General features: G+C 33.7%; 1 protein-coding gene across 1 annotated transcript in view; it reads right to left on the reverse strand.

The window, feature by feature from the left end:
- The window catches only part of LOC116637818 (disintegrin and metalloproteinase domain-containing protein 5-like), a 168,614-nt gene that overhangs the window by 113,381 nt on the left and 38,065 nt on the right, over positions 1 to 17,168 (reverse strand). The window contains exons 8-10 of the mRNA XM_032413358.1: positions 7,371 to 7,442; positions 7,020 to 7,183; positions 6,166 to 6,247 (exon numbers count right to left, since the gene is read on the reverse strand). Of these exons, the coding sequence (XP_032269249.1) occupies positions 6,166 to 6,247; positions 7,020 to 7,183; positions 7,371 to 7,442 (318 nt within the window). The remainder of the gene's footprint in view (positions 1 to 6,165; positions 6,248 to 7,019; positions 7,184 to 7,370; positions 7,443 to 17,168) is intronic.

Here is a 17,168-nt window from a genome sequence, read left to right on the forward strand (position 1 = left end):
TCAATTTTACATTCTATTTGTAGTAGGCAGCCTAACATGGGTCCCAATGATATCTGCCTCCTGGCATCCATGTTCTTGTGTATTCCTACTCCGTTGTGTATAGGATGAACTTATTGACTTGCTTCTAATTAACTAAATGTAGCAAAACAGATGGCCATCATTTCTAAGATAGATTATAAAAAGACTGACTTCTTGGATTCCTGTGGGATGTGGTAGAAGAAAAAAAATAAAAGAAAAAATAAAAGACTGACTTCTTGGATTCTATGTCTCACTCAATCTCTCTAGGTGAAGCCAGCTATGATGTCATGAAGTAAGCCTGAAGAGAGGTCCACATGCACGAGTTTGGAAACAGATTTTATGAGGTCTGCCACAGCCAAATTACTAAGTCTGGAAGCAAAATCTCTCCATGTTGAACCCTGAGATAACGACAGCCTTACTTGACACCTTGACTTCACCCACTTAGATTCTTGACCTACAGAACTGTATTGTTTTCATCTGCTAAGTTTTGGTATACTTTGTTACATAGCAACAGAAAATTAATAACCCTCAGTAGGTATTACTGTTCTCCTTTGGATCATTTCCAATTTCTACACAAATGTTTACAGAATCTTCATTCATAATTCCCAAAACTCGCAAGCAACCACAATGTCCTTCAATAGGTGAACAGATAAATAAACTGTGGCATATTTCAGACAATGGAATATTATTCAGCACTAAAAAGAAATGAGCTATGAAGTCATGAAAAGAAATGGAGAAAGCTTGAGTGCATATTACTAAGTGAAAAGGGCAAAGCTACATACTGTTATGATTCCAACTACATGAGATTCCAGAAAAAACAAAATTGTGCAGACAGTAAAAAGGTCTGTAGTTGCAGGCAGGGAGGCGAGAAATTAATAGGCAGAACACAGAGGATTTTTAGAGCATTGAAAACACTTCATATAATACTACCATGATGATAGATGCCTATCATCTTTTGTCCAAACTCATGTACAACACCAAGATTGAGCCCTAAGGTAAACAATGGACTTTGGGTGATTTTGATGGGTCAATGTAGGTTCATTCTTAGTAAAACATATACCATTCTGGTGAGGGATGTGGATAATGGGGGAGGCTGTGCATGTGTGGGGGCAGGTAGTATCTGGGTAATCTGTGTACCTTCCCCTCAGTTTTGTGGTGAACCTAAAACTCTTTTTAAAAAATAAGTCTTAAAAAAAGTGATAGGTTCCTGATGACCCAGGCTACAGCACTGTAAGCAGGTGGCAAGTAAAGAACAGTTCAGAGATGGTATCCATGATCCATGATGTGTCTTGCCTTCATGTATACAAAGACTCAGTATATATGAGGTACTTTAATTTAGTTATGCTACTAAATCCTACAAGGATTCCTTATACTTCTACCTATGTTTCTCCCTTTTACTCTCATAATAAAATATTTTCTATGCTCTTTAGCACAACTTATGCCCTACTCTGTAAAAGTCTCCTCTTTTATTACCCCTAAAATTTGGTAATATGAATCAAATTGTATTAATGGGCTAATTGTATTAACAATGCCTTTGATTTTCTGTATTGTGAGGCTTTGATATCTGGGGCCTTTCCAATGCTAGACTGCCCCTCTCAGAGTTACCCAATTAAGATAGTAAACAACTTACCCACAAGTGTGCCTTTCAAATGCAAACCAGTCAACCTAGGGCCCATAAGCCATACCACCCCTTTATCAGGCTCACATACTCTAAGCCACTCTCCACCTGCCAAAATCACATCAGAGACAGGTACCAGAAAACTAGGTACAGCCTCTATGCAAGAAAGCCTGCTGAAATTATTCAAACTAGCCAATCCTAAGACTGCTTACTTTGCCTTACCCATTCCTCCCTAAAGAAACAACAGAGGCTCTTGTCCACATTTCCCCCATGTTCCCTACACTGCCTGAACAACCCTCGTATGGCCCCTCATATGGCCCCTGCATGGCATGCCTTCTGTTTCTAGGGAACTGTATGTTAAACTTCTTCCTGCATGACAGTTATTACCATGTCTGTATGTCTTCCAATACCCGATGAAAATAAACTAGATTAGTTCTACTTTAGTTCAGTTAGTTTAGTCTAGTTAATTCAAACTAGACTACAACCAAATTAGTTGTAAATGTATACTATGAACTCTAGGACAACTGCTTAAGGAGCTCTTTTAAAAATATAATTGATGTGCTAAGAGAGGAGAGGAAATGGAATCCTATGAGATATACAATTAAAACCACAGAAGGCAAAAAAAAAAAAAGTGGGGAAGATTTAAAAAAGAAACAAGAAACTAGGGACAATGAATAGAAAATAGACAAAATTCAACATCCATTTATGATTAAAATCTCCAACAAAGTGGGTACAGAGGAAACATACCTTAACATAATAAAGGCCATATTTGACAAGCCCACAGTTATCATACTCAAAGGTGAAAGACTGAAAGCTTTTCTTCTAAGAGCACAAACAAGACAAGGATCCCATTCCTACTACTTTTATTTAACATAGTATTGGAAATAAGCAAATAATGAACCTGGACCTGTATCTCACAGCACTTACAAAAATTAACTCAAAATGAACTAAATACTTAAATGTAAGAAGTGAAATCATAAAACTTAGAAGAAAACATAGTGAAAAAAATCTCCTTGACAGTGGTCTTAGTAATGATTTTATGGATATGACACCAAAACCACAAACAACAAAAGCTTCATTAATATAAAAGGTTCTGTACAACAAAAGAATCAATCAATAAAATGAAAAGGCAACTTAGAGATTAGGGAAAAATATTTTCAAACTATAGAACTAATAAGGGGTTAATATCCAAAATACATTAGAAGCTCATACAACTCACTACCAAAACCCAAGTAAGAATTCTTAATATATTAGGAACTCACAACTGATTAAGAAATGATCAAAGGGGAGAGTGCCTGGGAGGCTCAGTCAGTTGGGCATCGAACTCTTGATTTCAGCTCAGGTCATGATCTCAGGGTTGTGAGATCAAGCTCCATGTTGGGCTCTGTGCTCAGTGTGGAGTCTGCTTGGTCCTCTCCCTCTGTTCCTCCCCACCCCTCTCTCTCTCTCTCAAATAAATAAATAAATAAAACCTTAAAAAAAGAGAGAAATGGTCAAAGGACCTGAATAGAGATTTCTCCAAAGAGGATATCCAAATGGACAACAGGTATATGGAGAGATACACGCTCAGCATCACTAATCATCAGGGAATTACAAGTCAAAACCACAAGTGATATTACCTCACACCTATTAGAATGACTATTATCAAAGAGACAAGAGATAATAAATGCTGGTGGAGAAAATGGAACCCTTGTACACTGCTGATAAGTATGTAAATTGGTACCACCACTATGGAAAACAGTATGGAGATTCCTAAAAAAATTAAAAATAGAGCTATCATATGAATCATCAATTCCACTTCTGGGTATATATATCTGGAAAAAATAAAACCTCTGTCTCAGGAGACATTTGTACCCCATGTTCATTGCAGCCCTACTCACAATAGCCAAGATATGATAATAACCTAAGTGTCCACTGACAGATGAATGGATAAAGAAATTGTATATATATATATATATATATATATATATATATATATATATATACACATATATATATAAATATATATGTATATATATATATTTATGACTGAATAATATATATTATTCAGTCATAAAAAAGAAGGAAATCCTCTCATTTGTGACAACATGGATGAATCTTGAGGGCATTACACTAAGTCAAATAAGTCAGACAGAAAAGGACAAATACTATATGATCTCACTTATATGTGGAGTCTAACACAACCAAACTCTGAGAAACAGAGAACAGATTGTTGGTTGCTAGGGGTGGGAATGAATGAAAATGGTTAAAGAGTATAAGCTGCTAGTTTCTGAGGATGCAATGTACAGCATAATAACTATAGTTAACAATACTGTATTGTATATTTGAAAGTTGCTAAGAGAGTGATCTTAAAGGTTCTTATCACACACAAACACACACACACACAAATGGCAACTGTGTGAGATGATGGATGTGTTCACTAACCTAACTGTGAAAACACTTCACAACATACACATATATCAAATCATTATGCTGTACATCTTAAACAATGTTATATGTCAATTATATCTCATTAAAGCTGGAAAAATAATAGATCTCATATATAAATTCATCACGGTTTGTGTACAAAAATATAAAAAAAGAGACTACATATGTATACACTAGCAGTGAAAAACTGGAAGATGAATTTAAACAATCAATACCAGTTACCACAGCATCAAGACATAAAAAATAGCTATGAATAAATTTAGCAGAAGATGTGAAAGCTCTACAAAGAATTTTTTAAAGACATCAGTAAATGGAGAGATAAACCATGTTAGTGAACACTGGAAGATCCAATGTTGTTATAACAAATTTCCCCTAATTCATTCATAAATTACACACCATCACTATCAAAATCTAAGTAAGCCTCTGTGTCTGTATGTGTGTGTCTGTGTGTAAACAGGAAAGTTGATTTTAAAATCTATATGAGAATGTAAAGTTTATACAGACAACATAGTATTGACAAAGAACAAAGTTGGAGGACTTTAACTATCTTGATTTCAAGACATTTAATAAAGCCGCCATATTCAAGGAAGTAATTCTTAACTTTAATTTTTTTCAATTCTTCACTTTTAAAAAAAAACTTTTAGAATATTATGATTGGTAGCTACCTTTCTGAAATCTAATCTTCAAACTGTTGCTGGTATAAAAAAAATAATTTATTTTTACATTTATATTTTAATTTTATACTGATATTTTTACAGTATTCTTGCTTAACTCAGATATTTATCTTTTACATTTACAAATTTCTATTATAAAAATTGCAATCAAAATTAGTCTTCAGGATGGCATCAGGAAAACACTTATACTAACCACTTATATTCAATAATTCTTATCACCTGCTTTATTTGCTTTAAACACACACACACACACACATACACACACAGGGCGTGATCTAAAAATAAGTCCTTGGCAATGAAACATTGTTTTCTAGAATTAACAGTGATGAAGACCTGGACAATTTCTGATGGACACTCCTCAAGCTTTGGCTGAGGGAAGACCAAAAGCAGGGACTGATAATAAAGACAAATCCCTATGAAATGTCTGATTGTTCTCTCACCATGGTAACAACCCCCAGACTGGTTTTGGATTTATCTAATTAATCAATATGTAGTTTATAGGAATGATAAAAAGTACATAATAGAACTGATTTTAAATATCTAATCTGTCAATAACAATTTGCTTCATTGTACATGCTACTAAAACACAACTAACTGTACTCCTGACTCAGCATGAAAGTGCAGACTTCTTTTTCTGAAGTACTCTCAGTTAGTTCCTTTCCCTACTTTTTATACAAATTGTTGCAAAAGGAATATAACTGTAGTAGGAGCTCATTCTCACTTTTGCCAGAAAACAGTAATTATGAATATTTAATGGCTATTTCTTCCTCCAACAGTCTGCTCATCCAAAACATAAAATAAAGAATTGAATGCAATAATAAAATAATTACCTTAAAATAGAAAAAATAACAGTCACATAATAAAAAAGGACATGAATTTACACCAATTATTAATGTTGGGAGAAAAGCTGATATGTTTAATAATTAACATTAAAATTACACTAGTTGTGTAATAAATATCGATGCAAGCATGTCACTGTTCAAAACAATTAAATTTTTACTTGGGTCAAATATGTTTTTTAAGAACAATATGGCATTATAATCAGTTCAATTTACAGATTTTTCTCTTTTAAGATTATTTATTTGAGAGAGAGAGGAGGGGAGGGGCAGATGGAGATGGAGAGACAGAATATCAAGCAGACTCCCCTCTGAGCACGGAGCCCAAGGCGGGGCTCAATTTCCCAACCCTGAGATCATGACCTGAGCCAAAATCAAGAGTTGGACCCTTAACGGACTGAGCCATCCAGGAGCCCGTAAATGTTCTATTCTTAAAAGCAATTACATACAGTTTAATATTTATGCTCCAAATTAGTAATATGAAAAACTATTAAAGGATGAGTAGACTAAGTAATATATTTATTCATGCTGTACAATATTTAGGAAATTTTAAAACATGAAAATAATGAGGAACTGGAAAATAATTACATACCAGAACGACTCCTACAGCCAAATTTTTATTACATATTTTTTCAGGAAATGTGGCTCCTAAAAAACTAGGATATTTCTTGAAGCTAAAAAATAATAATTTTCCTCAGAATTGCATATAAGAGTGATATAATTAATGACAATCATTTTCATAGCAACGAACATTATTAAACAATTACTGTGTCCTAAGCCTTTTGCTACTCTGAATTAAACTATTTAAATACATTTTTCTCAAACCACCAATGTTAAGAGTATTTCAATATTTTGTAAGTTTTAAATTTAATAAACATCTGGAAGTATAATAAAGATAAGGTTTAATAATTTATGCAAAAGGCTATTGCACTAATGTTTATAGTTTTTATTCTGGTTCCCTGTACATTTATAGCCCTAAAAATTAAATTTTCTGTGATCCCTTTATTCACTTGTTCATTAAAGATGAATCGATTTTTCTGTGCATTAGATTCTAGAGCATGTAACATTTCAATATATTCATGTTATTAAAAAATCAGATGAAGGACAAGAATGTAGAGGAAGCAAGTAGTATAACTTTACAAGCCAAAGGACATCAAAAAAATTATATCACTCATAATTAACCTCCTTAGTTATTTCAGTACTTTTATGTAATTTTACTTATATCAGGTAATTTCATGTCAGTTGATAAAAGTTTTTAAGTATCCACCAACATTAGCTCCTTGAGGACAAGGACTTTTAACTTACATATTTTTCCCATCCCGTGGTGTCTATCAAATTTATAGAACACAGTATTTATTCATTAAATGCTTATTTTTCATAATTAACATATGAAATCATTTTGGGTTATTCCTTTAATGCTACACAAATATGGAATACTGTACTCACGCAAATAAGTATGCAACCTGATGAGGTCGGAAGATATGTTTGTATTTCCATTCTAAAAATCTAGATAATATATTATTAGGATTCCCTGTAGTAGAAATTTTGTTTTTATTTGACCAGATTTCTATGGAAGATATTACAACTGTCAGTTTTAACTGGGAAAACATCTAAAAAACATAATAATAAATTTTAAATAAATTTGAACATTATATTAAACTTCCATAAAAATGCATATATTTAATTCAGTATTTTGATTATGAGAATTTCAACAGCACAGCAAAACGCTATACACATCAATACATATTACCTATACTTTTACAAAATACATATACAAAATAGTTTTTAAAAACTTACAGTGTTAACAAAGCCAATTATCTGAATAACCTTCTGTGTTACAGCCTTTATATCAGAGCCCATGTAATCAAACTGAAAAAGATAAATTATTTTTAGAAACTAGTGGATGCCATCAAGAATATATTACATACCCTTTACATGTATAATGTGCTATATTCTAAAGTAGTCATAGGGCTACATTCCAGGTAAAATTCAGGAAATCAATAATGATGTATAAATAATGATTTATAAAAATAAATAAATAAACTCAATTTACAACTTGATGTATATAAGAAGTAAATAAAATATTTAATAACACGCTTTTAATGTTTAATGCACTCAACTTGTGGCATTACTTATTGTTTATAAAAATTCAATCATAAATTTTTTAATGTGGTATTTTAAAATGCACTTATTTCTAAAATAACAACATATAATCACAAACCAAAACATATAAGCACAATGAGGGGGGAAATCCTTAATGAGAGGTTCACTCTTAAAATGACTCTGAATACTGCTTTGGTATATTCCTTCACATCACCATGTAACTCATGTTCTAATTTTTTCTTTATTCCAATAAACTCTTTCTATGTCTAACTGCTTTAAAATGCCAAGACAATTGAAACAACAATGATGACATCAGGTATGTGAGCTTTGCTCTGGATTTTTCACTAGAAAACCTCAAATATTTCATCATTAAGTGTTCAGTTTAAGATGAGTATTCTATATCATGTTGAGAAAAAACTGTTTGTAAATCTTATTTACTAAAATTTTTATAAAAAATGGAGTTGAATTTTTATCAATAGCCATTTTGATACTGATTGACAATGGCTTTTGTCTTTTGACCTATTGATGCAATACATTTCATTAATACATTACTTAACACTAAACCATCATATTCCTTGATTAAAACATTACATTCTATTAATATACTATCAAAATTAATATAATATTTTGTTTAGGAGTTTATAGCTTTAATATGGACTCATTGCTCATGTGTTTGTATACATGCACACACTTTGTCATAATTGAGTAAATTAATGTTGCTTAGTAAATATTAGAGCACTACTTAGAATTAAGTTGCATTTTTTTCCTACACCCTAAAATCATATTAGTATATGAATTATGTCTTCCAAAACACTTAAAAAGTTTCCTTTAAAACTATCTATACCTAACACAGGCAACTGGATCCATTAAAATTCTTTTTTTTTCAGCATTCTGTGATATAATTTATATATAACATTGTGTAAGTTTAAGGTATACAACATGATGATTTGACTTAAATTCTTATCTCCTTTGGAGAATTCATTAAATTTGCTTGTTTTAATCTTCTCCAAGGTCATAGTTATACCATGTTATTCTTTTCTAACATCATAACATGTTTTTGTTCTTTTTGCTTAATTATACTTTCTACACATTTATTTTTCTTTTCAACAACCAGCTTTTAAATTTACTTATTTTAATGTTTCTGTTTATCAACTTATGCTTTATTAATTGTTGCCTGTTCTCCTCATATTCGTCTTGTTTTACAGTTTTAGAACTTAGTTTTTATACTATTCTTTGTGGTAGGCATTCTCCCTATTTAGCAATATTCAGCTCTATTCTAGTTCAGGTGCCCTTCCTTTTTAAATATAAGCATGGCCAGTTTATTCACTTTGGACAATGAAATGAGGACAGTGATAAATGTCACTTCTGAGAGAAAGTATTTCTCTACTGTGGCTCATGTCTATCTAGTTTGCTCTTCTACTGGCTTGGAATTTGGGGGCAAAAACCTATCAATATAGAAATATCAAAAATCCTAAGCATTTGGAATGCTGAGTCAACACGTGGAAGACAGCTGCCTGGAGAGTCACCCAGATCTATGGCTGACGTCACATGAACAAAAAATAAACAGTATTTAGCCATTAAGATTTTGTTTTTTTATTTGGATGTCTGAATAATATTGCATGGTATACATATACCACATGTTTTAGATGTCCATTTATCAGTTGACGGACATTTGGGCTCTTTCCATAGTTTGGCTATTGCTGATAATGCTGCTGTAAACATTGGGGAGCAGGTGCCCCTTCAAATCTGTATTTTAGAGCTAGAGTGTATTTATACTAAGTGAAATAAGTCAGTCAGAGAAAGACGAATACCATATGATCTCACTCATATGTGGAATTTAAGAAAGAAAACAGATGAACATATGGGAAGGGGGAAAAGAAAAAAAGGAAAGAGGGAAACAATACATAAGTGACTCTTAATGATAAGAGAACAAGGGGCACCTGGGTAGCTCAGTCGGTTAAGTGTCTGCCTTCAGCTCAGGTCATGATCCCAGGGTTCTGGGATTGACCCCGCATCAGGTTCCCTGCTCATCCTGTTTCTCCTTCTCCCTCTGACCCTCCCCCAGCTCGTGCTGCCTCTCATGCTCTCTAGAAAAAAAAAGAAACAAACAAACAAATGATAGAGAAAAAACTGAGGGTTGATGGAGAGGGTGGGTGGAGGATGTGCTAGATAGATGATGGGTATTAAACAGGGCACTTGTGACGAGCGCTGGGTGTTACATGTAAATGATGAATTACTGAATTCTACTCTAGAAACCCATATTGCACTGTATGTTAACTAACAAAATTTAAATAATTTTTAAAAATGCAAAGAAAAAGAAAAGGACCACATTAATTACCAAAATCAGGAATGAAAACGGAGACATTATAGTGATCCAGTAGTATGATATAGCAGGCTTGTACTGGTTCATTACAGCTGATTTTTTAATTTTCAATCCAATTTTTAAACAACTATTACTAAATTATGTACATTTTCAACTAAGTAAGTTAAATTAAAAACAAAGGTAATAAATACTTTTAAAAAAGATCTTTTTATTATAGTGCAACCTAGCCTGCTGTGATTAATAATTATGCTCCAAGTTTTTTAATTATTGTAGAATTCATTAATTTCTAAACAGCTTATAATTATAGTTTTGTGTTTCCACTTTGTAAAAGTTATTCATGGTAGTATTTAAAACTTTTCATTCTATTATTTTTCCTTATCTCTTTTTATTCCTTATTGTTTTAGTATATTATGATAGAGTTTTGGCATATTGGTTTTTACTTTTACAAAATTATTGTTGTCTTCTTTATGACCTAGAAATGACTACTGATGCATCTATTTCCTACAGGCATCTTTAGATATTTGAATATATGTGGCACCCATTCAGAAGATACAAAGGTAAATAAGTGTTTAGTAAAGCTGGCAGCTGGCTAATAAATAATTTGATCTTTGGGCGCCTGGGTGGCTCAGTTGGTTAAGCGACTGCCTTCGGCTCAGGTCATGATCCTGGAGTCTTGGGATCGAGTCCCGCATTGGGCTCCCTGCTCGGCAGGGAGTCTGCTTCTCCCTCTGACCCTCCTCCCTCTCATGCTCTCTGTCTCTCATTCTCTCTCTCTCAAATAAATAAATAAAATCTTTAAAAAAAAATAAAAAAATAAATAAAAAATAAAAAATAATTTGATCTTTATATGTTAACATTTTTTTCCATATGCTAAAGGCTAAGAAAAATGCTTTAATGTGCTCCACTATAGTTTTGGGTTTTGTTACTTTCTTCTGAATATATCCAGAGGTTTTGTTTTTATAGTTTCTTCATAACTCACTTGTTAACTAAGTGTTCATTATTAGAAATGCATCTTTAACTTGAATTGTGTCTTTCAACATAAATATGCTCATTCTTCTACTTTAGGCTTTGTATCCTGAATTCTACTTTATCCGCTGGTAGTGCCATCTTGATCATCTTTTTGATTGACAATCCTGGCATATTTTTGATGGTTTTTTTAAAAATGTTTTATACTTAACACTGCCATTTTGTTTAAGCTGTCTCACAAATGTCAAAGAATCTGAGAATCTTTGCACTTTAAAAGGGATATTTAACCCACTCACATTACTATAATCAATGAAGCTGATCTATATTTTTTCTGTTTTCTTATTCATGTCCTTGTGGTATTTCCTTTTGACTTTTGTTATGTTATATGAGAATATTTGGGGGCTGATTTCAAAGTTATGCATTTGAAATTGTATATTCAGATATGTTTAAATGTTGTAAAACAAGTTTCTCCATTTTTATCCACCAGACCCACCTACACAAGAAGACCTCTGGTGAGGTGACAATAAAAAATTTCTAGGACTTATCAGGATTCAACGGTTTTTTTTTCAAAATGCGTAATAACTCTTACTAGGAATTTGATGATTATGATTATGTAAATGACACAACACCACACTCTGCCAAGTGATTAGAGGCAACGGTGTATTTCTCTTTCTTTTTCACTGAGCTAAAGTCTGTGTAAATAATTTTTTTGAAATACCTATTTGTTACTATACTCCAAAAATTTAGATCAACTTTATTGAGCTATAATTTACATACAATTACATTAAGGAGTCGATAATTTTGGTAAATACCACTTACTTTTTATGATGAAAAAATTCAACCCACAGAAAATTTAAAATTCAAAGACTACCCCAATATCCTTCAATTAGATTAATCTACTATTAATGTTAGACACATTTCTTTATATATATCTTTATCTAACTGTCTATGGAAGTGGATCTGGGCATACAATGTTCATTTTTCTGGACCATTTAAGATTAAGTAGCAAACACTTCAGCATGTAGTTCCTAAGAATAAGGATTTTCACCTGTTTGCCCACTACACCATTATCATGTGCAAGAAACAACATTAGTTCAATAATATCAAATATATTATTTATATATTTAATATCTAATGTTGAATACATAATATTCCCAGAGAGTGAAGCGAATCTGTAGCCCTGCCCATCACTGAATACAGCTTCCATCCAACCCTGCCAACAAAGAAACCCTAACTAGACTTCCCAGAAATCTTGGTAGCCCACCCTGCAGGCCCAGTTGGCAACACTTGAACAGAGACACCGGCAAGTGCTTTTGCATCTACAGAGCCAAGATGATGGTCCTTACTGGCCAGGAAGCTGAGGTTGCAATTCTGTCTGATTGGATCCACAGAGAAAGAGCATTCTAGTTGAGGGCTTGTTCTGCAGCCAAAACTGGCCATGAAACTAATTTACCAAGCTCCCCAAAGGTGAATACAGTTGCCAGCCCATCTGAGAAGGAAACTTAATTGGAGCTCCAGAAATCTGTGTATCCCATCTTGCAACTCCAATTAGAGCAACTCTTGAGCAGAGAACCCACCTGGTGGTCTTACCCATCTGCATAGCTAGGATGGTGGCCTGTCAGGCCAGGGAATTTGGCGCATAGTTCTGCCTAATTTGATTCCCAAACAAGGACAGAAAACAATTGTGTTCTGTATTGGGACACTACCACACGTGGAAACTAATTCATATCCCAGCTCACTGCTGAATACAGGCTTCATACCACCCAACCACGAACCTACCAGAGCACACAGGATGCTACATAGTCCATCCTACAGCCCTGCTTACAATAGCACTTAAATAGAGAACATAGCTTTTGGCTTTCCACATCTGTAGAGCAAAACTAGTAGCCCCATCTGGCCAGGACATAGTGCTGCCTGACTTGGGTCCACAAACATAAGCTGTAGAAGCTATGAGGCTTATTCTGCTACCACACCAGGACAAGAACCTAATTCATAACCCTGCCTAATACTGAGTATATATCCAGTCCTGAAGACTAGGAAGTCTGATTAGAGAATCCAGACAACTGCAGAGCCTATCCTACAGCTTTGTTTGGGCAAGGAACTAAGCCAGCATTCCTACATAATTGTTCTCAGCCAGCAGCATCTACCCTCAACCACAAAGCTCAGTCAGTAGCCTCACCCAAAAATAGACATTGATAGCGAATACCACCTGCCCAAGGATGTTACCAGCTGATACACCCAGAGCTCAATTAAGCCAAATGGTGAATGACTATCTATGCCAAAGCAAACCTTTAATGTCTGGGGGAAAAAAAACACTTACTCAAATGGGAAGATATTGACATAAGGAATCGAGGATCATGAGAATTTGGAAAAACATGATAGCACCAAAAGAAACTAATAAAGCTCTAATAACTGACCACAATGATATAAAGATCTATAAACTATAAGAGAATTTAGAGTAATCACCTTAAAGAAGCTTAGTGAACCACAAGAACATACAAACAATGCATGAACAAAATGAAGAGTTCAACAAATAGAAACCATCAAAAAAAAAAAAAAGACATCTTAGACCTGAAAAATACAATGACTGAACTGAAGAATTCAATAGAGAACTTCAAGAGCAGACTTGACCATGCAGAATAAAGAATCAGTGATCTACAAAATAGGGCATTTTAAATTATCCAGATGAGTGAAAAAACAAAGAATAAAAAAAATGAAGGAAGTCTACAAGACTTATGGGAAAAGTTAAAAAAAACACACACACACACACACACACACACAATATCTGCCATATAGGAAGCCAGAATGAGAAAAAAAGAAAAGGGGACAGAACATATATTTAAAGCAATAATGGCTGAGAACTTCCCAAACCTGGGAAAATGGACATCCAGATCTATGAGGCCTAAAAGATGCAAAAATGGTTGAATCCAAATAGAGTTACCCCAAGACACATTATAATTAAATTGTCAAAAGTCATATCCACAATAGCCAAACTGTGGAAGGAGCCGAGATGCCCTTCAACAGATGAATGGATAAAGAAGACGTGGCTCATATACACAATGGAATATTACTCAGCCATCAGAAAGGATGAATACCCACCGTTGGCATCGACATGGATGGAACTGGAGGGGATTATCCTAAATGAAATAAGTCAAATAGAGAAAAGACAATTATCATATGGTTTCACTCATATATGGAACATAAGGAATAGCACAGAGGACATTAGGGGAAGGAAGGGAAAACCGAAGGGGTGGAAATCAGAGGGGGAGACGAACAATGAGAGACAATGGACTCTGGGAAACAATCTGAGGGTTTCACAGGGGAAGGGAGTGGGGGATGGGGTAGCCCAGTGATGGGTATTAAGGAGGGCACATGTTGTAATGAGCAATGGGTGTTATACGCAAATAATGAATCACTGAACACGAAAAAAAAAAAAAAGTCACAGACAAATAATTTTGAAAGCAGCAGTATAAAAGCAATAAGTCACATACAAAAGAAGCCCTGTAAGACTATAGCAGATAATTTAACAGAAATTTTGCAGGCCAGGAAAGAATGAAATGATATAATCAAAATATTGAAAGGAAAAAAAACTGTCAACCAATAATATGACTGGACAAGCTGTCCTTCAAAAATGAAGGAGCAATAAAGACTTTCCTAAACAAACACGAACAGGGAATTCATCACAACTAAACCTGACATACAAGAAATGGTAAAGAGTTCTTTGAGTGAAACTGAAAAAACACTAATTAGCATCATTAAAACATATGAAGGCAGTATAAAACTATCTGGTAATGATAAACATATCCTTAAAGTCAGATTCTCTAATAGGGTAATGGTGGTATGTAATCACTAACAACTTTAGTTTAAAAATTAAAAAACAAACATATTAAATATAACCATAACTAAAATACTCTGTTATAGGATACACAGCATTAAAAATGTGTAAAGGCGGGGGGGCCTGAGTGGCACAGTTGGTTAAGCATCTGACTCTTGGTTTTGGCTCAGGTCATGATCTCATGGGTCATGGGATTGAGCCCCATGTCAGGCTCCGCACTCAGCCAGAGTCTGCTTGAGATTCTCTCTCCTCTCCCTCTGCCCCTCCCTTGCTCATTCTCTCTCTCTCTCTCTCTTTCTCAAGCAAATAAATAAATAAATCTTTTTAAAAAATTTGTAAAATGTAACATCAACAACCTAAACTTAGAAGGTGAGAAGTAAAAATGTAAAGTTTAGGAATGCTATCAAAATCAAGCTATTATCAGTTTAAAATAGGGTATTAAAATTTTAACATACTTTATGTAAGCTTCATGGTAACCACAAGGGAAAAACATGTAGTAGTCACACAAAAGAACATGACAAAAAGGTCAAAGCATACTGATATCAAAAGTCATCAAATCACAAAAGACAGGAGGATAAGAAATAAGTAACAGTGTATCCACAAAATAGCCAGAATGCAATTAATAAATGGGCAATAATAAGTCCTTACCTAACAATAATTACTTTAAATGTAAATGGATTAAGTTCTCCAATCAAAAGAAATAGAATGGTTGAATGGATTTTTTTAAAAGATCCAGTGATATGTTGCCTGCAAGAAACTTGCTTTAGCTTTAAAAACACAGGCATACTGAAGAGATAGAAAAAGAAATTTGAAGTTAGTGGTAACAAAAAACACAAACAGGGTTATCAACATTTATATCAGACAAAATATAATTTAAACTAAAAATGGTAAAAATAGACAAAGAAGTTTATCATATAATGACAAAGGAGGCCATCTATCAACAAAATAGAACAATTATAAATATTTATGCACCAAACATTGGAGTACTTAATATATAAAACAAATACTAAAAGAACTAAAAGAAGAAGTAAACAGCAATACAATAATAATTGGGGACTTTAATATCCCATTCTCAACAATGGGTAAATCATCCAGACATAGAATCAATAAGGAAATTTCAGATTTGAACACTATAGGCCAAACCTGCCTAATAGACATGTACAACACATTCTTTCTGACAGCAGCAAAATATACATTCTTATCAAACAGAAATTGAACATTCTCTAAGATAGATCATATGTTAGGTCACAAAATAAGCCTCAACAAGTTCAAGAAAATTGAAATCATACCAAAAAACTTTCTCAGCCCAAGTAGTATGAAACTAAAAATCAAACAGGAAGAAAACTGTGAAACTCACAAACACATGAAAATTCAACAACACTCCTGAATGATCAATGGATCAAAGAAAAAAATAAAGAGGGTAAAAAGCACCCTGAGACAAACAAAAATGGAAACACAATATACCAAAATTTATGGGATATAGTGAAAGCAGTTCTAAGACAGAAGTTTATATCTATAAATGCATACATCAAAAATACTGAAAAACCTCAAATAAATAACATAATTTTGCACCTCAAAAAACTACAGAAAGCACTGTGAGAACCCCTGGTCATGCCCCCATCAGTTCCAGCTATCCTGCCAGGGTGGCCCTAGTGCAGAGTAGCAAGACCCCATGAGCCATACACACTACAGCTCCAGAAATGCAGCCAAACCTGCTAGGCACATGCAGTCCATACAGGGGACATTCCTACACAAGGCCACTCCTTCAAGATGGGGAGAGGTAGCTATTCTGCCTAATTCACACAAAATAAACTAAAATGAGGAGACAGAGGACTATGCTCAAACAATAAAAATAAAAAAACACTTCAGTGAAACAGCAAAAGAACTAAACAAATGGATAAAGCAAATTACATGATAAAAAGTTCAAAATAATGGTCATAAATACTCACTGGATTTGAAAGAAGAGGATGATTCAGCAAAAAGACAGAAAATGTAAGAAAGAATCAATCGGAGGTGAAGAATACAATAACTGAAATGAAAAATACACTAGAGGAAATCAACAGAAGATTAGAGGATGCAGAATGGATCAGCAATCTGGAAGACAAGATAATGGAAAGCAATGAAGCTGAACAGTAAAAAGTAAGAATTTTCAAAAATGAGTGTAAGTTATGGGACATTTTGGGATGATATTAAGTGCACTAACATTTGCATTATAAGGGTCACAGGTGGAAAAGAGGAAAACGGGGACAGAACTCTTATTTAAAGATATAATAGGTGAAAAGTTTCCTAACTTGGGGAAGAAACATTTCCAGGAATTACAGAGAGCCCCAAACCAGATGGGGCTTAGAAATAACTAAAATTTCAAAGA

This window comes from Phoca vitulina, unplaced genomic scaffold (assembly GCF_004348235.1).
Source record: "Phoca vitulina isolate PV1807 unplaced genomic scaffold, GSC_HSeal_1.0 scaffold15, whole genome shotgun sequence".
Lineage (NCBI taxonomy): Eukaryota > Metazoa > Chordata > Mammalia > Carnivora > Phocidae > Phoca > Phoca vitulina.